This window comes from Spea bombifrons, chromosome 7, assembly GCF_027358695.1.
Source record: "Spea bombifrons isolate aSpeBom1 chromosome 7, aSpeBom1.2.pri, whole genome shotgun sequence".
NCBI lineage: Eukaryota > Metazoa > Chordata > Amphibia > Anura > Pelobatidae > Spea > Spea bombifrons.
The window spans coordinates 46,138,704-46,159,495 of NC_071093.1; the positions used below are offsets into that span (position 1 = coordinate 46,138,704).

Below are 20,792 nucleotides of genomic sequence, written 5' to 3' on the forward strand. Positions count from 1 at the left end.
AGAGAGGTGTAGGTGTGAGAGAGAGAGAGAGTGTAGGTGAGAGAGAGAGAGAGTGTAGGTGAGAGAGAGAGAGAGAGTGTAGGTGAGAGAGAGAGAGAGAGAGTGTAGGTGAGAGAGAGAGAGAGAGAGTGTAGGTGAGAGAGAGAGAGAGAGAGTGTAGGTGAGAGAGAGAGAGAGTGTAGGTGAGAGAGAGAGAGTGTAGGTGAGAGAGAGAGAGAGAGTGTAGGTGAGAGAGAGAGAGAGAGTGTAGGTGAGAGAGAGAGAGAGTGTAGGTGAGAGAGAGAGAGAGTGTAGGTGAGAGAGAGAGAGAGTGTAGGTGAGAGAGAGAGAGAGTGTAGGTGAGAGAGAGAGAGAGTGTAGGTGAGAGAGAGAGAGTGTAGGTGAGAGAGAGAGAGTGTAGGTGAGAGAGAGAGTGTAGGTGAGAGAGAGAGAGTAGGTGAGAGAGAGAGTAGGTGAGAGAGAGAGAGTAGGTGAGAGAGAGAGTAGGTGAGAGAGAGAGAGTAGGTGAGAGAGAGAGAGAGTGAGGTGAGAGAGAGAGAGTAGGTGAGAGAGAGAGTAGGTGAGAGTAAAGAGAGAGAGAGAGTGTAGGTGAGAGAGAGAGAGAGAGTGTAGGTGAGAGAGAGAGAGAGAGTGTAGGTGAGAGAGAGAGAGAGAGTGTAGGTGAGAGAGAGAGAGTGCAGGTGAGAGAGAGAGAGTGCAGGTGAGAGAGAGGAGTAGGTGAGAGTAGAGAGAGAGATAAGACAGATGAATAAAGTGATGAAGCGGCAGGACTCTTACCGGTGGATCATGTTGTGTGTGTGGAGGTAGGCCAGGCCTTGCAGTGCACCATGGGTAATAGCAGCAATCTCCACCTCCTGCAGGGGTTTCTTGTGCACTGAGGAGAGGAAACATCTTTTAACCCTTTACTGCGAGCAGTGGGGCAATTCACCTTTTGATTGGGGCGATTGGGTTATGGAAGTATGGCTGGGGGGGGGGTCAGGGGGTAAAACTCACCCTCCAGGAGGTCGGAGGCAGATCCCAGGCAATACTCCATCACCAGCTGAGGGCGTCCGGAGGATCCAGCAGGGAGAGGAGACAAGAGAAAGGATCAGCCGGGACGGTCAGCTGCCCCTCTGACACATTGCTGCCCTCCCCGGGGTAGAAGCGAGTAGCTGACGGCAGCGCCATGAAGAAGAGGGGGCGGTAAGCAGCGACGGGGCAGCCTGCAGGGGACTATTGTGTGCTCCGCTCCAACCTCCCACGCAGACGCGCACGCACACCGCAGCGGCTATGAATGCAGGCAAACATAACACGCGGCTACATATAACACGCGGCTACATATAACACGCGGCTACATATAACACGCGGGCTACATATAACACGCGGCTACATATAACACGCGGCTACATATAACACGCGGCTACATATAACACGCGGCTACATATAACACGCGGCTACCAGGAGCCAGCTGCAAGGATATCTCCCGCTACGTATGGACCTACAGCTCCCAGAAACCTCAGCCAGCCGACAGCCGCATACTCCTGGCAGAGACAAGCTAAACGCCGGTTTTCCTATTCTACAGGACCGGGGAGAAAAAATAAAACTCACAGCGTACTCACCAAGGCGGTGCGCTCGCGCAGGCAGCGTACTCACCCAGGCGGTGTGCTCGCGCAGGCAGCGTACTCACCCAGGCGGTGTGCTCGCGCAGGCAGCGTACTCACCCAGGCGGTGTGCTCGCGCAGGCAGCGTACTCACCCAGGCGGTGTGCTCGCGCAGGCAGCGTACTCACCCAGGCGGTGTGCTCGCGCAGGCAGTGTACTCACCCAGGCGGTGTGCTCGCGCAGGTAGCATCCTTTGTACTCTATGGTGTTCGGGTGCCGGAGCTTCTGCAGGAACTTCACCTCCTTTATGATATCCTGCCATTTCTGGGGGCAGAAGAGTCAGATGAGAAGACGACCCCCCCCAGCGGAGAGAAAAGAAACCCCTATATACCCCGCTGGAGGCGGTACACGTAAGAGCGGGGGGGGCCACACACCCCGCACTACACGCATCCTCAGCATGTTCCCCTAGACGTGTTACCGGAAGGGGGGCTCACCTCGTTGGATTGTTTGCCGCTGTACGACATCTTCTTAATGGCAACAACTTCATTGTTACGGATATCCCGGGCCTGGGGAGGAAGAAGCGTATGATACAAAATGATACCAATTATATGGGGGGGGCTGTAGGGGCAATTAGCGCCAGCAGTTATCACTCACGAAGTAGACCGCCCCGAAGCTGCCGTGGCCGATCTCTCGCAGGTCAGCAAACAGCTTCTCGGGGTCATCCTTGAAGAATAATTCTGCCACCTCCGGGTCCTTCAGGCTGCCGGCCCGTGCGTTGGACGGCATGACGAGGGCCACGGGGAGGCTTCCACGGGACAGCGCCACCTCTCCCCACTGAGGAGGGACCCGTCAAGCCTGAAACACAGAAGAGATATTTAAAGTAAAATAAAAAAATATATGAAAAGGGGAAGAAAAAAATAGCAAGACCACGTCGGGGAGAGGGGGGGCGCAGACCACGCCGGGGATAGAAGGGAAAGGGGGGGAGAGCAGACCACGTCGAGGATAGAAGGGAAAGGGGGGGGAGAGCAGACCACGTCAAGGATAGAAGGGAAAGGGGGGGGAGGCAGACCACATCGAGGATAGAAGGGAAAGGGAGGCGGGAGAGGCAGACCACGCCAAGGATAGAAGGGAAAGGGGGAAGAGAGCAGACCACGCTGGGGACAGGAAGGAAAGGGGAGGAGAGGCAGACCACGTCGAGGATAGAAGGGAAAGGGGGGGAGAGGCAGACCACGCAGAGGAAAGACGGGATAGGGGGGAGAGAGCAGACCACGTCGAGGATAGAAGGGAAAGGGGGGGGCAGACCACGTCAAGGATAGAAGGGAAAGGGGGGGGAGAGGCAGACCACATCGAGGATAGAAGGGAAAGGGGGGGAGAGGCAGACCACGTCGAGGATAGAAGGGAAAGGGAGGCGGGAGAGGCAGACCACGCCAAGGATAGAAGGGAAAGGGGGAAGAGAGCAGACCACGCCGGGGACAGGAAGGAAAGGGGAGGAGAGGCAGACCACGTCGAGGATAGAAGGGAAAGGGGGGGAGAGGCAGACCACGCAGAGGAAAGAAGGGAAAGGGGGGGAGAGGCAGACCACGCAGAGGAAAGACGGGATAGGGGGGAGAGAGCAGACCACGTCGAGGATAGAAGGGGAAGGGGGGGAGAGGCAGACCACGTCGAGGATAGAAGGGAAAGGGGGGGGCAGACCACGTCGAGGATAGAAGGGAAAGGGGGGGGCAGACCACGTCAAGGATAGAAGGGAAAGGGGGGGAGAGGCAGACCACGCCGAGGAAAGACGGGAAAGGGGAGGAGTGGCAGACCACGTCGAGGAAAGACGGGAAAGGGGGGAGAGGCAGACCACGTCGAGGAAAGACGGGAAAGGGGGGAGAGGCAGACCACGTCAAGGATAGAAGGGAAAGGGGGGGGGAGGCAGACCACGCCAAGGATAGAAGGGAAAGGGGGAAGAGAGCAGACCATGCCAGGGACAGAAAGGAAAGGGGAGGAGAGGCAGACCACATCGAGGATAGAAGGGAAAGGGGGGGGAGAGGCAGACCACGTCGAGGATAGAAGGGGAAAGGGGGGGAGAGGCAGACCACGTCGAGGATAGAAGGGGAAAGGGGGGGGAGAGGCAGACCACGCCGGGGACAGAAAGGAAAGGGGAGGAGAGGCAGACCACGTCGAGGATAGAAGGGAAAGGGGGGGAGAGGCAGACCACGCCGGGGACAGAAAGGAAAGGGGAGGAGAGGCAGACCACGCCAAGGATAGAAGGGAAAGGGGGGGGAGAGAGCAGACCACGCAGAGGATAGAAGGAAAAGGGGGGGGAGAGAGCAGACCACGCAGAGGATAAAGGAAAAGGGGGAAGAGGCAGACCACGGCGGGGGAAGACTAGGGGTAATGGAGAGGAGAATCTTCTACACGAACGTGAAAGGCGGCGAATACCAGCGGTAAGTTGTGGGAAGATGGCGGACGCAGCCACAGATTGGTGACATAATACAGAAGTGATTGCCGCGCTATACATGGAAGACAGCGCTCCATTAACTCCTTCCATGCCAGAGATCACAGCGCCTGTCCATCTTCCTGCCCGGGATAGGTACAGCATCGCTAGATTAACACCTTCCTGTCCAGACAGCCTCAAGACACTGCCTGGTTAATCCCCCTCGTGCCAAAAACCAGCCAAGCATTGCCCGTTAACCCTCCTCTGGCCAGACGGAGCCGCAGACCGTTTGGCTCACTTAACCCCTCTGTTGCTGGATGGAGAACCAGTTTTGTGGAGGAGATGCAGACTGATCTAAATGCTGTGTCTCCGCCTCCTCTGCTGACACCCATAGTTACAGCTCTGTCATTGGTTCCAAACCAAAGGGGCAGGAAGGAAAACCAAGCAAAGCAATCCTGCCCCCAGTACCACCTACCAGTGCGCAACATACCTGGCACGGACCCCCGCAATGCCCTCTAATGCACCTCCAGCCTCGGACACGGCCCCTAAATTCCCTGTTCCAAATGGGTGCAGAGGTAACCGTCACACCTGTCAGTACCTGCCTCCCATCACACCTGCCATCAAGGCTGGGAAACCACAGCCCTCCAGCTGCTGGACTGCAACCCCCAGGACAGCCAGCCAAAGAAAAACAAACCCGTCCTCAAGAGCCGCGGAGAGGCCCACGCACTTTACTGTGTGGGTCTCCTGGCAGCTGGGCGACCTGTCCATGCGCGGCCCCCAGAAAGCAGGGCCGTTTAATGCACCTGGAAGGAATGATAAACATCAGCCGGAGAACCCACCTGCCAAGGCTTATCTGCCCCATTCAGACAGGATAGCAGGGCACCAACGTTACCGTAACGTAACCTTAACGGGGGGGTCCCGCGGGAAAAATATCTACGGTAACCCCCCCCCCACACACACACACACACAGTATACAGTGAAGCCGGTATTAGTGTCAGTCATGTGATATCCCGGCTCAAACCCCACACTGAGGCGATGCTAATGAAGTCCATCCTCTGTAGACTTTCATTAGTCAGAGAGTCAGACTAATGGTGATTAAGACCAAGCCATTCTATTGTCCCCCACAGGCAGTATGATAAGGAGTCGGGGGGTTTAGTAGATCGGGGGTCAGATAACAGAGCGAGAATCATACAAACGGCTGATATGCAGCTGGCTGAAAACTTTATATTATGGGGGCAAAAACTACAACTGGGGTAACAAAGAAAACAGAGGAATATTTAAAGTACAGAGAAAACCAGAAAGACACCAAATCTCTTCATTGACCGTTAGAAGGCCAAATACCCCGGGGGTCTCCGAGGGCCACACCTCACCCTCCATTAACAACATACGGTGATCCCAGGAAACCACCGCTAACACCCCAAACAAGCAACAAATGCGGGGGGGGGGGGTAAATCAACACGCTATCCCCCAACGCGCGGATGGATCAGACGGACCAAAGACGTCACAACTGACACCAAATCTGCCATCAAATCTGCCCACGTTCATACCCCCAAACCTCACGAGCAAACAGACCGCATGCGGGGTCTACACCAAAGCCGGTCATCGGACCACCGCAAAGATACAATCAGAGTGTCCATCAATCCCAACGCACCAACCCCCCGTATCCGCTTCTCTGACCCGCGGTCTGGGACACCGTCCTCGGGGGCCCTTCATCCGCAGGATAACCTCGGGAAAACCTGTAGTGCTTTTTTCACCCCAATCCACTTCATCACCGCACAAACCGTCACCATCCCGCCTAATCTTTGCTGCTCGTTCCAGCCAAGCGTCCCCGACGCGAGCCACGGCAGGAGGCCTTCGCCGATCACAATGTTCCTCCTTGTAGCAGTCATTCTGTGGCTCCGGGCGTCACGCCTGATCCTTTACATTAAACAAGCACATTCCCAACGCTCGCTCAGCTGCTGCGGTGGCCGTGTGACTCGCAGCTTACTGACCTCTGCTAGCCACACTCTGAACCTGAGCCGGCGGGGGCCCTCAGACCGCAAGCGCTGCCCCCCCCAAGGAGGCGCAGGGGCCCTCAGACCGCCAGCGCTGCCCCCTTCCCAAGGAGGCGCAGGGGCCCTCAGACCGCAAGCGCTGCCCCCTTCCCAAGGAGGCGCAGGGGCCCTCAGACCGCAAGCGCTGCCCCCTTCCCAAGGAGGCGCAGGGGCCCTCAGACCGCAAGCGCTGCCCCCTTCCCAAGGAGGCGCAGGGGCCCTCAGACCACCAGCGCTGCCCCCTTCCCAAGGAGGCACAGGGGCCCTCAGACCGCAATCGCTGCCCCCTTCCCAAGGAGGCGCAGGGGCCCTCAGACCGCAAGCGCTGCCCCCTTCCCAAGGAGGCGCAGGGGCCCTCAGACCGCAAGCGCTGCCCCCTTCCCAAGGAGGCGCAGGGGCCCTCAGACCGCAAGCGCTGCCCCCCCCAAGGAGGTGCAGGGGCCCTCAGACCGCAAACGCTGCCCCCCCCAAGGATGGGCAGTAGGTGACCCCAGAGCGATTTACGCCCCGGGCACACGGGCTCTTCTCTAAATTGTAATCCCGGACAGAGGTCCGGCAGCCGCCAAACAGGACGTGGCTGATCTATAGGGGGGTTCCAGGCAGGAAGCCGCTGCACGCCGTGGAACCGGACAGACCGTTCCTCTTTCCTTTTAACGGCAGGAAGTCGGCTGATTTGCACGGAACATTTGGGTACATTTTGTAGCCCCCCGCTCTAAAATCCCTTGCGAGTGACCACCTCGTGTGAGACCGTCAGCAGAGCCACCCAGAACGGTCTCTGAATCCCCCCGGCGACAGCCTAGAGGCTCACAGCACAGACAGCCCCCGTTACCTGGACGAGTCCCCGTGCCACTGGGTGTTTCTTGTCGTCTGTCTCGGGGTGTTCAGTGGGTGGCGAGGAGCAGTCTCTGCCCGCAGCCTCCCATGCTGGCTCTTCGGGGTGACAACCCCTCTGTCCTGCTAACCCCGGCTGTCTCTGTGGACATAGGCGAGTGTGCCAGCCCGTCTCCCGTCCGGGCGGTCTCTCTACTCATGTAGTGGTGTCTCTTTGTGTCTCACGCTCTCTCCCCCCAATCTATCTCTTTGTGCCTTGCTGCTGTCTCTCTCCTGTCAGCGCCCAATCAAAGCTGTCTCCTCATCTCTGTCCCAGGCATTGCTACTGACAACCCCATGAAGGCTACCTATAGATTGAAGCATACATACCATCATGCATGGAGCTAATGAAGGACGCTTTCTACCAATACAGCAGCCCTGATTTCTATAAGCGTCTGTCTATAGCCAATCCCTATGGAAGACTGCCCTATAACTGTGAATGTAAGGGAGCCCTGCCCCCACACAGTATGCCCTATATAATCTGATTCATAAGTGCGTGCATATAAGCGTCTATGTGAATGGATGTATGGATATATATAGCTCTGTAATACCCTTGCGATAATGTCTATCATATATCTATATGTGCATGTCTCCCATAAGCCGCAGCCATATAAAGCGGTGTCTCGGGCGCTCGCCTTGCCAGCTATATGTTCCTTGTGGTCTGTATGCCCTCTGTGTAGGAGCCCCGGCTCTCTGGCAGTCTATAGGGAGCAGTATACCACCCCTCCCGTTCCCTCTATACAGCTCCTTCTCCTCCCCCTCCCTTTTTTCCTCTCCCACCATCCAAGATGGTGGACAGGGCGGGAGCTAAACCGGAAGCAGCAAGACCTCCCCCTCCCCGAACGCATGCGCTTCAGCCCTGCGCCTTGGAGGTGTGGCCGCTTGTGAGGAGACACTACACCTCCGCAGAGGGACCTCTGGCTTCACTGAGGGCAGGAGCGGATGCGGTCGGGCGAGTCAGGGCAACTGCGCGTGCCTACACCATTTTTTTTCTCAATCCCCAAGAAAAACTTTATTGAACCTGAAACAAGGAAAGATGTACCCTGTTTTATCCGTTCCTGGGAGCGGAACCGGAACCATTAGGTTTAATTAGCTTCACAGATATAGAAATATAGTCATTTATTGGAAAAGCACAACATGTAAAGGTATATTTTATCATTTAATAAAACTACCAATAGGGACACTTCACCAAAAACCCCCTAGTTACTGAAATAAACTTTACACTACAAATGGCCAAAGAGGGGCACTTTTTTCTTAGGGGGGAGTGGTCATAGGCGTGGCTGGGGCATTTGGAAGAAGTATAATGGGGTTTATTTACCCCATTTGATTTATAAAGCCGGTTTCTGCTGTTTCTATACACATTATCGGGGCTTTTAGGGCTGTAGAACCCTGCGATCCCCTCATACCCAGCAAACATTCTGAGCTCTTAGAAATGCGGGTAGCGGAGGGCATCAGGGGGTAACAGAGGGGTATTAGCATACCTGCGACCCGGAGCCCCCCCGGTGGGATTAGAGTGGGAGATCCCGCTGACATCAGTAGGCGGTCCGGATCGCTGCTCCAGCGACGCAAAGTTTCCCCGTAGTGACCCGGAAAAGCGGTGCTTCAACCAGAGCCTCGGGGCAAAACCCAGATATGGGCATCCTGGGAGAGTCACTGGGGAGCAAGAGGGGCAGCAGGAGCTTGGGGGGCAAAGAGGTACTGGCCAAGCTAAACCAGGACACTTGGGACGTATTAAATAGCTATCAGTAGGTCAATGGTCAAAGTCCCAGTAAAGCCCCCCCAACAGACCCCTGGAATTCCGAGAGGTTAATCCCACTAACACCTCATTCATCCTAATTATCTCTTCCTTATGTGGGCCACGCAAGGCGAGAATCCTGGAACCCACCGGCAGATCGGCCCCATCCGGCCCCCGTCTCTTGCTGTAACGACTCAAACCTTAATCAGTCGTTGGTCTCGTCTTAGATTCAGGAGCCGTATGCCTATCCCATGCATGGTTAATCCCCTCACTGTATTACCCTCTACCACTTCTGCTGGGAAGCTGTTCCACTTACCTACCACCCTCTCAGTAAAACATCCTTACTTTAAGTAGCAGATCCCAAAACAATTTTTTGAAGGATTTTATGGGGATTTTTCGTTACCTCACGGCGTTTAGCGCTATTTGCAGTATTCTCAGCCATCGGCTCCTCTCTGTTGTTCATCAATTTTTACTGATGTAACGTACAGTGAAGCTTCTGAAACTCGTCTCTCTCGCTTTAGTGAATAGACCACAACGTGAAGTCCCCCCTCCTGCGCGCGTCTCTTTCTCTTAGTGTAGGAGGGTTGAAGAGCGTATAACAATAAGAGACAGACCCGCACTTTAATGAACGCTCTCACCCCAAAATGTTTATTGCAGGGCAAATAAAAACGACAAATGTCAGTGTTAGAAAAATGCTTATGTTATCATAAATATTATTGCTGGCAAAGACAGTAGAAAATGTCTAGTCTATAATCTATTCACGAGTTGCGCCAACATATCTACTAAGAGGCGTAGCCTGCTTAAAAAGTAACCAATCAGAATGAGGCATGCTATTAGAAGCAGATAAGAAGTATAAGAAGTTATATAAACCATGTAATCCAAATACGTAATTAGACAACGCTTCGACTTTTGTGTGTTGTGTGCCTTGTCTCGATTATGCGCATGATCTATTAAAGGAAATAACTTTTTCTGAGGAGAATTCGACCATTAATTCAACCAACAGTCAGGAGTGCCCTCCTTGCGGAGCGATGCCAACGGCCCGACACACAAAGTCTTATTCCTCCCCTGTGTTAGTATCCACTCTGCGCGCGGGGGGTCTCGTAGCTCCATCACAGCAATCCCAGGACCCTCTTCTCTTTCAAAGGCTGGATGCAGAGGAGGCTGAGCATGCAGAACCCGGCCGCCAGGAACAGCAGAGACAGCGCAGCACGCAGCAGCCGCTCGGCGCACAGAGTCCTCTCCGCCTGGAGGGGAACGAGAGACAGGTGACGGGAGGGCGACGGGAGGGCGACGAGAGACGGGTCACTTTACTCACTCGGATTTTGGGTGGACGACTTCCATGCCACTTTGCAGGACACGCTCACCTCACACGCAGACCTCACGCCGTTTCCTCACCTGGGGAATGAGGCTCTTCAGTTCCGGGTCTCCATAATATTCGAATCTAAAACAATCCGAGGTGACGTCGGACTTCTGGGTTACTGCATGCAGGTCGAGAAACGCTGCTGGGTTCCAATCACCGAGCGCACACTGCGGCCGAGTCCTGCGGCCAACAACACAGCGGAAAAACCTTTCAGGCTACCGGACTCATCCAGGCGGGAGGTGGCGGGGTGAGTGGGCTTTCAGGGCCGGGGCGAGGCAGCGTGGGTAGTGTTCTGGGTCGGGGTGAGTTTTGGAAAGGGTGAGGCCGCCCGTGTAGAGTTGGGATGGCAGGGCAATGGCGCTTGGTAGAGATGGGTGGCAGGGCAATGCCGCCCGGGTAGAGATGGGTGGCAAGGCGAGGCTGCCCGGGTAGAGATCGGAGGCGGGGAGAGGCCGCCCGGGTAGAGTTGGGATGGCAGGGCAATTCCGCTGGGTAGAGATGGGTGGCAGGGCAATGCCGCCCGGGTAGAGATGGGTGGCAGGGCGAGGCCGCCCGGGTAGAGATGGGTGGCAGGGCGAGGCCGCCCGGGTAGAGTTGGAATGGCAGGGCGAGGCCGTCCGGGTAGAGATGGGATGGCAGGGCGAGGCCGTCCGGGTATAGTTGGGATGGCAGGGCGAGGCCGCCCGGGTAGAGTTGGGATGGCAGGGCGAGGCCGGGTAGAGTTGGGCGGCAGGGGTGTTTGCTGGCGGGTTCAATCTCTAACCTGCTCTTCGGCAGAAGGTGCTGCGGACCGGAGAGCGCGACACACGAGTTCACTGAGCAGTTGGCATCGGTCGCGTTGCAGCCTCTCGACTCCTCGACTGGAAACACAGTGATGACGAGACGGGCGTCAAGGGCGAGACCTACAACGACACCACCGGTCAGTCCCGGTGCGAACAGCATTCCCGGGGAAGCACATGGAGGTCCCGCAGGAAACGGGGGCTGCGGGACCAGCGATCACCTACCGTTCATCCAGCCTTGGTCGGCTGGGAGAGACATGCGCAACCCAGTGCGATCGGTAGCGGAATACCAACGAGATTGCTTCATTCTGATCAGGGTAGACACGTTGCCGGGAGCCTCTATGAGACCGCGGACGATGAGACCGTCTGTCCGGTTGCCGGCGGTGAGACCGTCTGTCCGGTTGCCGGCGGGGCAGAGATGTAGGGAGCCGATGCCCTGGAGGAACGAGTCCCAGTCCTGAGAGGAAAGGCGAGATGGTTATAAGCAGTGCTGCGTTCCCAAAGGCGCTCTCGCGACCGGCTGTCTCTGTACCTGCGCGCCGTCCGCGTCTCTCACACTATGGCTCCGGACGTATCCTCCAAACGACACGAAGGTGAGGGCCAGGGTGACGACGGACACGAAGAACACGACCAGAGGAGGGTGGAGGAGCGTGCATGCGCGGAGCCGAGCGCATGGCCTGCAGTAGCACATGGCGATCCTCTGGGGCCACCCAGCAGAGAGGGCCCCGGCCCTTCGCTCCAAACACCTGGGTGCACACAGAACAAAACATCGACCTTGTTGCCTTACGGAAGCATACTGTCATCAACGCGGCCGAAAATACATTATACAAAACGCTGCGCGGGCCGCGGCCCCCTATCACCCCGCAGGGTAACTCTCCGCTCCGCGGGGATGGAGCGGCAAATTCTCAGGGTCACATGATATCACTGTGAGGGCCGGAATTGCAGCCAATGGGGTAACAGCAGAGAAACTTCACTGCGGGCTATAAAAGGGTTAACATTTATCAAGGTCTGATGGTTTTTATTTGAAAACTGCGGGGTTAAAAACTTTATTCACAACATGAAGCGCTTTACATGAAGCCATTGGGGGCGGAGTTCGGGAGCATTTTATTTCACCCCAGCAGCACCACCCTGAAAAAGGGGCTTCACTACCGCCTGGCAGTCCCAGTCTGTGAGTTCTGGTTCCGTCAGACTCTTTCAATGTAGGGACTGTGAGGAGCGCCGCGGGAATTGTAGGGATTATAGAGAAAAAAAAACTAAAAAGAAGTTTGTGTGTGTGGGGGGGGTGCGGTATAATACCCCAGGCGCTGCCCCCTGCTGTGTCAGGGGTGCCAACAGCACACATTACAGTCTGGGGCACATCTGGCCCCTTTTACCCCACGCCTGCTTTGGGGCAGGTAACAGCCCCCGCTCACAGAGCCCGGACTGCCCACGCCGGGGCCGCCCCACGAACACATAGGAGAGCCCCATCCCCGGTGCATCGCTCGCCCCCGGACTCATATCTACCCTCACAGACTAAAGTCCCGCCTTTTCCGCCGTTTGAATCCTCGGCACAACCAGTTCGCGTCCACCGCTGACCCGGAAGTGCATCTCTGAACTGAAGGACGGGAAATTAACGACGTCTTCAAAATGGCGCCGCGACGTCAACGGCTCCTTCTAGTGATGTGACGTGCGGTTACCAGGGAAACTAGGAACCCCAAACAATAATCCCGCTAACGGCTGTCAGCTCGGCCTAGTGTGGGGCGGGTGCCGCGTAAGTCTATAAAACACGAGCCGGTTTAACGTCTATACGGGCATCTATAAACCACTTACCCCAAACAACGGGCGGACGCATCGGGGCAAACTAATAACGATGTGGCGGTAACTCTATTAGCACCGTGAATCCGGGGACTTCACACGGTAACGGATCGCGCGAGTCTTGAGAAGTGGTTTCTGTATTATATGTAACGGCAGATGCAGCCCGGTCGGGCCATACAAACTGCCCCATGCTTTGGAAACGAGGCTGCCGCGTTACAGGGACCGGGTGGCCGTATGACCGACTCACACAGACCCTGCAGCACCGGCTCGGGACTCGTTTTAGCTCCAGAGAAACAAATTATTCCAGGGCGTTCGTATGACCTGGCAGGCGCGAATCACCACATCAGCTAGCGACTCTCATCACTAACAGCCTTGAAGGAGCAGCAGTGGATTGGGTGGTGCTCTGGTGCATATCACTCGTTTTTTAGCACAGTCCCCCTAATATCTAGAACACTTCTGGTAAATGGATGGCGGATAAATGAATAAAACTCGTCAGCGGACGGATAAAACAGATTTCGCTTTATTCACAATATAAAGGCCGGGGCGGCGGGAGGACCCGGCCCCCCGTTTGGTGTCGCGGCCACATTTAGTGTGGAGACTTTTTTTTTTCTTTTTTAAAAAGGAGCAGAAAAAAAAAAAAAAAAAAAATGCTTAAAGCACAAAAGCCCTCGTCCTGTGAGACGCGGACGGGCGCACCGGGCCACGCACGCTAACCAGACGCGTGTCCCCCGCGCATGTCCGGTACACCAGGAGCCGCTGAGGAGCCACAGGGGCCCCGCCACAGGAGGAGGAAGACAAGCATGAAAAACGACAGAAATAAAGGAAAAGCAGAATTTGTCTTGGCGGCTCGTGCGCTTCCGATCCGGCGCGGCGTTTACTGCTCAGAGCACTAGAGCGGTTACTCCAAAATAAAAGCAAAGTGCAAAAAAAAAAAAAAAAAGACAGGGTTAAAAGAAATCCCCGGAAACGCCGCGTAATCCCTTCTCTCCGTGGAAAGAACTAACAAGGCGTTCCGCGGGGTGCGATGCAGGGGCGGGAATCTCGCTCTGCGGACCCGGGTGCCGGAGTCTGGGGGGCTGGCCTCTTCTTTATACCCCTCCTCGGGTGGGATTACCCCTTCCCGTCCATAGACTCTGCGTACACGACCACACGAGAAGGATCTGGAACAAACAGAACAGAGATAAGCGTTCCGCTCCCACTCCCATCAGCACAAGGCAGCCGGGCCACAGGCCGACGGACGCTCCTTACCTTTCTTATGCAGATTCCACACCAGACTCCACTCTGAAAGAAGAAAACGACAGTGAGGCGAAGATAAAACGGCTGCCGGAATCCCCACACCTAGCACGATCAGGCAGACTGACACCCAACGGGGAAATAGGGCGCCAGCCCCGCGGGGCACGACGACAAGAAATACAAGAGCTCAAAACACAATGCTATGCTGCCGCAATGCCCCAGCCCATCACCCTCAGCCAGACACAGATTCCCACTCACCCTTTGATGTGAAGGTGACCATTTCCTCCCAGTTTCTGGGGTTCTCGAGCTGGCCCCTCCCGTCCTCGGTTTGCCCCAGATAGAATCCATGCAGCGACAGCCGCCCCATGGCCGCCGCCGAAGGATCCGCCCCGACTTCCCCGGCACCCCCCGGAGGCTCCCGCTCTCCCGCCGGGGCGTGCCCAGCACCGGGCTCGTTAATAAAAGAAAGTCCCCATTCATTCTGGAAAATGGCGCCCAGGTTCTCCTGACTGACTGGGGAAGGGGGAGAGGAGGAGAGAGAAGAGCAGGAGGAGGAGGAGAGGGAGCCTGCTGACTGTGCTGGATCGGAGCAGGGGGCATCGCTGTGGGGGACTGCTTGTGCTGAGTCGAGGCAGTTGGGTAGGCTGTTGGAGGTGCGGAGGGCAGAGCTGGGTACCAGTCCTTTGCCATCCAGGTTCTCTTTCACTTTGCTGGCGTAGCTGATTTTTGGCAGCGTCCTGGCACTGCTACTGCCAACCGGGAACACCGGCAGAGGCTTAAAAAGCACCCAGCCGTCCGCGGACGGCTCGCCCTTGGCTGGCTGAGCGTTGTGACCAGTTACCCCTCCCTGGGCAGTTCTCCCTCTCTCCCCAGCATCGTGCTCCGGCCTAGCGTCCGGGCAGGAGCCTTCTGTGGCGTTTAAGGCCTCTCGTGTCCTGTGGCGTTGGGGGCGCCCGCCGGGCCGGGGAACCCACTCCTTGCGTTTGCCGTCTCTGTACTGGCTCTCGTAGTCCCAGTAGCCTTTGCGGTGGTAGCCGGAGTAGAAGGGGCGGTAGTGGTGGTGGTGAGAGGCGTAGTGGTTCGGGTGAAACTGGTGGGAAGGAGAGCGCTGGTGATGGCGTCCGGAGAGCTCCTTTTCGCAGCCTCGCAGGTGGCGCAGGTTGAGGGAGTTGGAAGGGCTGAGCGGGGCGCTCTCCTCTGCGCGGCCGGCCAGCGCCTCGATCTCTGGGTCCGGCCCAAAGCCGTTGGACTCCCACGAGCCTGAAAGGAGAGAACGCATGGAGTTACGCGCCCGCTAAACGTCTCTGGACCGATCGGTTGCTATGGCGATAACCAGACCGGTAGGCAGACTTAATACAGAAAAATAATAAAAACACAGAAAATGTTTCTACATTTATTAAAAACAAGCATCGCATCAGAACGCGTCTCCGATCACACGGTGCTGCGCGATGACTTACACACACAACCCGCCGGCAGATCGGCCCCCCGCGGCCCCCGTCTAGTCGCCAGCTTCTTCTGCTGTAACAACTCTTAACCAGTCGTTGGTCTTGTCTTAGATTCAGAAGCCGTACGCCTCTCCCATGCACGTTTAATACCCTCACCGCTGGGTGGCTGTTCCATTTATCTACCACCCTCTCAGTAAAGTAAAACTTCCTTACATCTTATCTTCTGGCCCAACATTACAGCCTCTTGTTTTTAAGGTGTGAAGCTGCTCATAATACATTGAGAGAGTATTCTTGTACTCCGCGCACTCACACTCACACTCAGATACACGCACAGCGAGCCGTTAAGCAGCCGTGTCGTTTTGTGCTTTAGAAGGAAGCTGCAGCAGAAAGCCCATGTGTGCGCGAACACATATGTGCCGGACCGGGGAACCGGATCATACACTGCTGGGCCGCCCGGGGGGGGGGGTCGCGTTTCTGCCCCATATGAGAGGAGGAGGGTGGGGGCTGTGAGGGGGTCAGTCAGGAGCCAACATCACTAATTAGCAAGTAAAACAAACTGGGGGGGGCAGACACCATTAACCCTTTGTGGGCTCATCACAATCCCAGATTCACCCACCAGACCGAACACCCTTATTTTATTAACCTCTTCGTAGCCCCTCATACCACAAGTTACCCCACATCTGCCCCATACAGGAAACTGCAGCAGGATGAGATTCTACACACTGCCCCAACTACCCCCTCATCAGCCCTCTATGTCTACCCCAGTGTAATATCCCCCGAACAGCAGGACTCCTAAACTACCCCCTCCCAGACCACTACATGGATCATATATAACAGCCAACAGAAGCCCCTGCAATCTCTCTCATTCTACCCCCGCTGCCCCGATCGGGCTCCCAGCTCTGGTGGCCTCTACAGCCACCTCTCTCATTTGGCACCCGCATTCATTCCTATAACGTCCATTACATGTGGGCCACGTTCGCCCGCCCTACGTAACCCCTCTATCCTGCCCCATATCGAAACGGCCCCATTGGTCCCCTCCCCGCCTTACTGTCCTTTTGTCCCCACCGTAGCCACCCTTCCGTCTGCCTCCCAACAGTGCCCCATCCCCCGCCCGCCGTACCCCCAGTCACCTGTCTTTGCCCGGCTCCGGTTGAGCTGGTTCATGTCATGCTCGCTCGGGCTCAGCCTGTCCTTCTTCCTGCTCCCGGGGCCCTCCCTGGGGTTGCTGTTCTCGTCCTGGGCCAGGTGCTCTTTGTGCATCGTGACGGCGGGCAGAGCGGGAGCGCAGGGGGTATCCGTGTACGGCGACGGCGGCTGAAGCAGGACGAGAGGAAGTTTCACAATATCGCACAGGCCCCGGGAGCCTCACCCACACAGCGGCAACAGGAAGGAAGGAGCGCGAGAGCAGGCGGGTCCGGGACCGCAGTGGCTACACAGGATAGGCAGACAAGAGGGGTGGGGCTATGGCGGAATTGGGCGGAGCCGGAAACAGGGAAATTATCATTTCAGTTGTGTAACCAAGGCCGCTCATGAACTCGTCGCCGAAAGGCGGCCATTTTATTGGAGGGAGAGGGTTTCTGACGCAATACGATTTCAAGCCAACGGGGCAGATTTGCTGAACTTTATTTGCTTAGCGTGAGAGCACAACCGGAACAGCGCCTTACCAGCCAGTAACTGCTAACTCTCCCAATTTCCACGGGACTGACATGGGAAGCCATAATATGTTATTACATAACGACATTCCAGAGAGAGTTCTACAGGGAGGGTAAAAATGAGGAGAGACATTTAAATACATAAAGGATGGGAGGGAATGTATTCCAAAGGAGGAGAAAAGTTACCGGAGAGACCGGAATCTAACACTAGAGTCTCAGAGGCTGAGATGGAATGGAAGGAGGTTTTACTTTACTGAGAGGGTGGTAGATGAGTGGAACAGCCTCCCAGCAGAAGTGGTAGAGGGTAATACAGTGAGGGGATTAAACATGCATGGGACAGACATACAGCTCCTGAATCTAAGACGAGACCAACGACTGATTAAGGTTTTTTACAGACTAGATGGGGGCCGGAAGGGGCCGATCTGCCGTATGTTGGGTTTCGGTTCTTTGCTCTCTGGAGACAATAAAATCTTAACAAAGAAAGCTGTGTTCGGTAGGATCGTCGACACGGCGGAGGAGGTAGTTTGGGGGAATCATTATTTCTGTATCTTTATATACAGCCTGAGATCAGACAAACCGACAACCCAGGCATTACGGACTAATCTGTATATCATTATTACACCTGTCCTGATAACGACCCAGCGCTGTCTGACCAGTCCTGATAACGCAGTCACATCCCCTACATTACATACAGACCCGCCGCTGTCTGACCAGTCCTGATAACGCAGTCACATCCCCTACATTACATACAGACCCGCCGCTGTCTGACCAGTCCTGATAACGCAGTCACATCCCCTACATTACATACAGACCCCCCGCTGCCCGACCAGTCCTGATAACGCAGTCACATCCCCTACATTACATACAGACCCCCCGCTGCCCGACCAGTCCTGATAACGCAGTCACATCCCCTACATTACATACAGACCCGCCGCTGTCTGACCAGTCCTGATAACGCAGTCACATCCCCTACATTACATACAGACCCGCCGCTGTCTGACCAGTCCTGATACCGCAGTCACATCCCCTACATTACATACAGCCCCGCCGCTGTCTGACCAGTCCTGATAACGCGGTCACATCCCCTACATTACATACAGCCCCGCCGCTGTCTGACCAGTCCTGATAACGCATCATCCCCTACATTACATACAGACCCGCCGCTGTCTGACCAGTCCTGACAACGCAGTCACATCCCCTACATTACATACAGACCCGCCGCTGTCTGACCAGTCCTGATAATGATTTATCTCTGATACCTTTCATTGGATGAACTGTGGAGAATGTAGAGTCACAGAAACTGTTGGGGCCTCAGAGGTCTCTAACTCATAATATCAGAAACTGCATTTCCTTTACTGGTTCATTAAGTAATAATTCATATATAATGCTCTCATCTCGCTGTTTAGTGAATAAAGCCCAGAGCTCGGTCCCGGGCTCAGCTATTCCTAGATGTTCAGCCTGCGCTGGGAATATGATGGACGTGACCTTATTAGGTGCCAATCAAAGCCTTCAATTCAGCTGACCAATGAGATTCTGTCTTACATAGTACCGGCTCCTTGTCTGTCAGTGGTTAATGCTTTGCGTACATATTGTCCAATCAGTTTGCGTGCTGGAAGTGATGTCAGAGCTGGTATAAAATCCTCCTACACCGGCATCCTGTCTTCTTTCTACTTCTGTGTGGCAGTGAGGAGAGGTGTGTGGGCGGCGGGAGCTGTCTTTGTGTGCTGGCATGTTCTTCATATGTGCTCCGGTTCTTCATGTCTGTGGCTTCCGCGTCTTGCTCGGGGTTTTATGCCCCTGGGTGCTCAGTAGGGCAGTATTATGGGGTATCTGGGGTGGGGTTACCACTTTAATGAGTAACCAGGGAATGGGGAGGAAAAACTTTGCTCTTAGCTGTGGAGAAGCGATGGCAGGAAGTGCTTTCAGGAAGGTGTGTGACTTGATGTCATGGAGGTGGTGGCTCTGCTCGGGGCCTTGGGGTGCAAGTACCAGCTGGCTGTCTCTGAGGCAGCAGGTTGCTTGGCATATGTGGCAGCGGAGGGCTAGGTGCCCCTGGGCTGTGTGGTTCTGGGGGGTTGGGGGGCATTATGTTGGGGCTTTTGTTGGTTCCTGCCCGTTGAGACCCTCTTATGCTTCTCCGCAGGATGGCCGCTAACCAGGAACGCACCTTCATCGCCATCAAGCCCGATGGGGTCCAGCGAGGTCTTATTGGGGACATCATCAAGCGCTTCGAGCAGAAGGGGTTCCGCCTGGTGGCCATGAAGTTTGTGCAGGTGACTCCCGCCTCTCAGTGTATAATCTACCCCCCCCGCCTGGTATTGCCCCAGGCTGTGGGATTGCCCTCTGCTTTGTTCCCTGCCAGAGCCTTTATCTTGGAGGTGACCTTGAAGTTGGTCTCGGTTGACGTCTCTCTCACCTTTGTTACGTTCACCGGTCCTCTCCCGGCTACTGCCTAGTCACCTTCCCCTGCGTCCACCACCCCTATAAGCCTCTCCCTGCTAAAACAGCCAGAAAACCCTGGAAGGTAGTTTGCATAAGAAGTCAGCTTTCTCCTCCCTGCTGTTAACCCTTCTGAGGCTGTAACGGGGCGGTTTCTATCCTTCCTGCCCTAAGGGCCGTGGAACTTGTTGAAGCGCCGGTGGGTCTGGTGTTGGAGGTTTCATGGCTGACCGCTTTCTTCCTGTAGGCTTCTGAAGAGCTCCTGAAGCAGCACTACATCGACCTCAAGGACCGTCCTTTCTACGCCGGGCTGGTGAAATATATGGGCTCCGGGCCCGTGGTCCCCATGGTGAGTTTTCTTGGTTGCTGACAAAGTGTCGCATGTTAAAAGCCTTGGGGGGGGGGGTGTTACATGATGTCAGGTCTACGGGGCAGAGATGCCTCCTTGTGGGGTAGTATTGCCCCCCCTAGGGGCTGATGCAGTGTTTTGGGGGCAGTTTCTCACGCCGATCTCTCTCAGGTCTGGGAGGGTCTGAATGTGGTGAAGACCGGACGTGTCATGCTGGGAGAGACCAACCCCGCCGACTCCAAGCCCGGCACCATCCGGGGGGATTACTGCATCCAGGTTGGCAGGTGAGTGACTGGGGCATAAACCCTTCCTCCATCATACCCCAGAAGCTCGCAGGAGATCCTGGCATGATTGCCCCACCTTCCTGGTGAAGGGCTGACCTGGGGCCCTGTATAATGTATACTTCAGTCAGCGAGCCGCCCTCTATAGTGTGTACCTGGATGTTGTACGTGTTGAGCGGCTAGTCGCTCTCGCTTCTGACTGTATGGGTGCTCAGTACCGCTATACACTCATGCGCTGTGCTTCCTCCGCAGGAACATCATTCACGGCAGCGACTCCGTAGAAAGCGCCAAGAAGGAGATCGCTTTGTGGTTCAAGGATGAAGAACTGTCCGATTACAAGAGCTCTGCCTACGAGTGGGTGTACGAGAACTAAGCCCCTCTCCCCTGCCCCCGCTCCGTTATGTGCCCTGCAAATAAAGTGTTAACTGTAACAAACCAACCTTTGCCTCGTTTGTAATCTGTTACCCCGTGCCTGGAACCATTACAGGTTTCATCCACTAAATGCTGCAGGCATGAAAGTTCGCTGGGGGTGGGGGGGGGGGCAAAATATCCTGGTCTTAAGGCCCCCTTTACAAAGGCAGCATGAGCCAATCAGAAGCAATAGTGGTATGGGGAGGAATAAACGGATAGATCCTGGGGACAGAAAGTTAATACAATACATGACCGATCGGGATGAGGGGTCCCCGGGAGCCCCCACTGTAATAATGGACGCTGGTGCCGCTTTTTCTTTGGGGTTCGTCCTGTTACTAAAATGCTCGGCCCCCTCAGCCAAGGGGTCTGCGTAGGGATTTGCAGAGGTCAGGCCCAGGGGCTTTCAGGTCAT

At 55.6% G+C, this 20,792-nt stretch overlaps 3 protein-coding genes across 3 annotated transcripts in view; 1 reads left to right on the forward strand and 2 right to left on the reverse strand.

Moving 5' to 3' along the window:
- Positions 1 to 7,680, reverse strand: part of TAOK2 (TAO kinase 2) — a 13,881-nt gene extending 6,201 nt beyond the window's left edge. The window contains exons 1-6 of the mRNA XM_053472046.1: positions 6,862 to 7,680; positions 2,235 to 2,435; positions 2,075 to 2,146; positions 1,803 to 1,904; positions 994 to 1,039; positions 778 to 874 (exon numbers count right to left, since the gene is read on the reverse strand). Of these exons, the coding sequence (XP_053328021.1) occupies positions 778 to 874; positions 994 to 1,039; positions 1,803 to 1,904; positions 2,075 to 2,146; positions 2,235 to 2,366 (449 nt within the window). The 5' untranslated portion in view covers positions 2,367 to 2,435; positions 6,862 to 7,680. The remainder of the gene's footprint in view (positions 1 to 777; positions 875 to 993; positions 1,040 to 1,802; positions 1,905 to 2,074; positions 2,147 to 2,234; positions 2,436 to 6,861) is intronic.
- A 5,919-nt stretch (positions 7,681 to 13,599) lies between these two features.
- On the reverse strand, positions 13,600 to 16,697 carry LOC128501167 (uncharacterized). Its single transcript, XM_053470557.1, has 4 exons — positions 16,379 to 16,697; positions 14,062 to 15,063; positions 13,819 to 13,851; positions 13,600 to 13,730 (listed from the first exon to the last, which is right to left on the reverse strand). Exons 1-4 carry the CDS (start codon positions 16,506 to 16,508, stop codon positions 13,681 to 13,683), a joined length of 1,215 nt encoding a protein of 404 aa, XP_053326532.1. The 5' UTR covers positions 16,509 to 16,697; the 3' UTR covers positions 13,600 to 13,680.
- A 1,875-nt stretch (positions 16,698 to 18,572) lies between these two features.
- LOC128501209 (nucleoside diphosphate kinase A2) lies at positions 18,573 to 20,404 on the forward strand. The gene is made up of 5 exons (XM_053470611.1): positions 18,573 to 18,593; positions 19,044 to 19,173; positions 19,587 to 19,688; positions 19,860 to 19,972; positions 20,222 to 20,404. The coding sequence occupies exons 2-5, from the start codon at positions 19,045 to 19,047 to the stop codon at positions 20,340 to 20,342; spliced, it is 465 nt and encodes a 154-aa protein (XP_053326586.1). The 5' UTR covers positions 18,573 to 18,593; position 19,044; the 3' UTR covers positions 20,343 to 20,404.
- Positions 20,405 to 20,792: the final 388 nt, after the last annotated feature.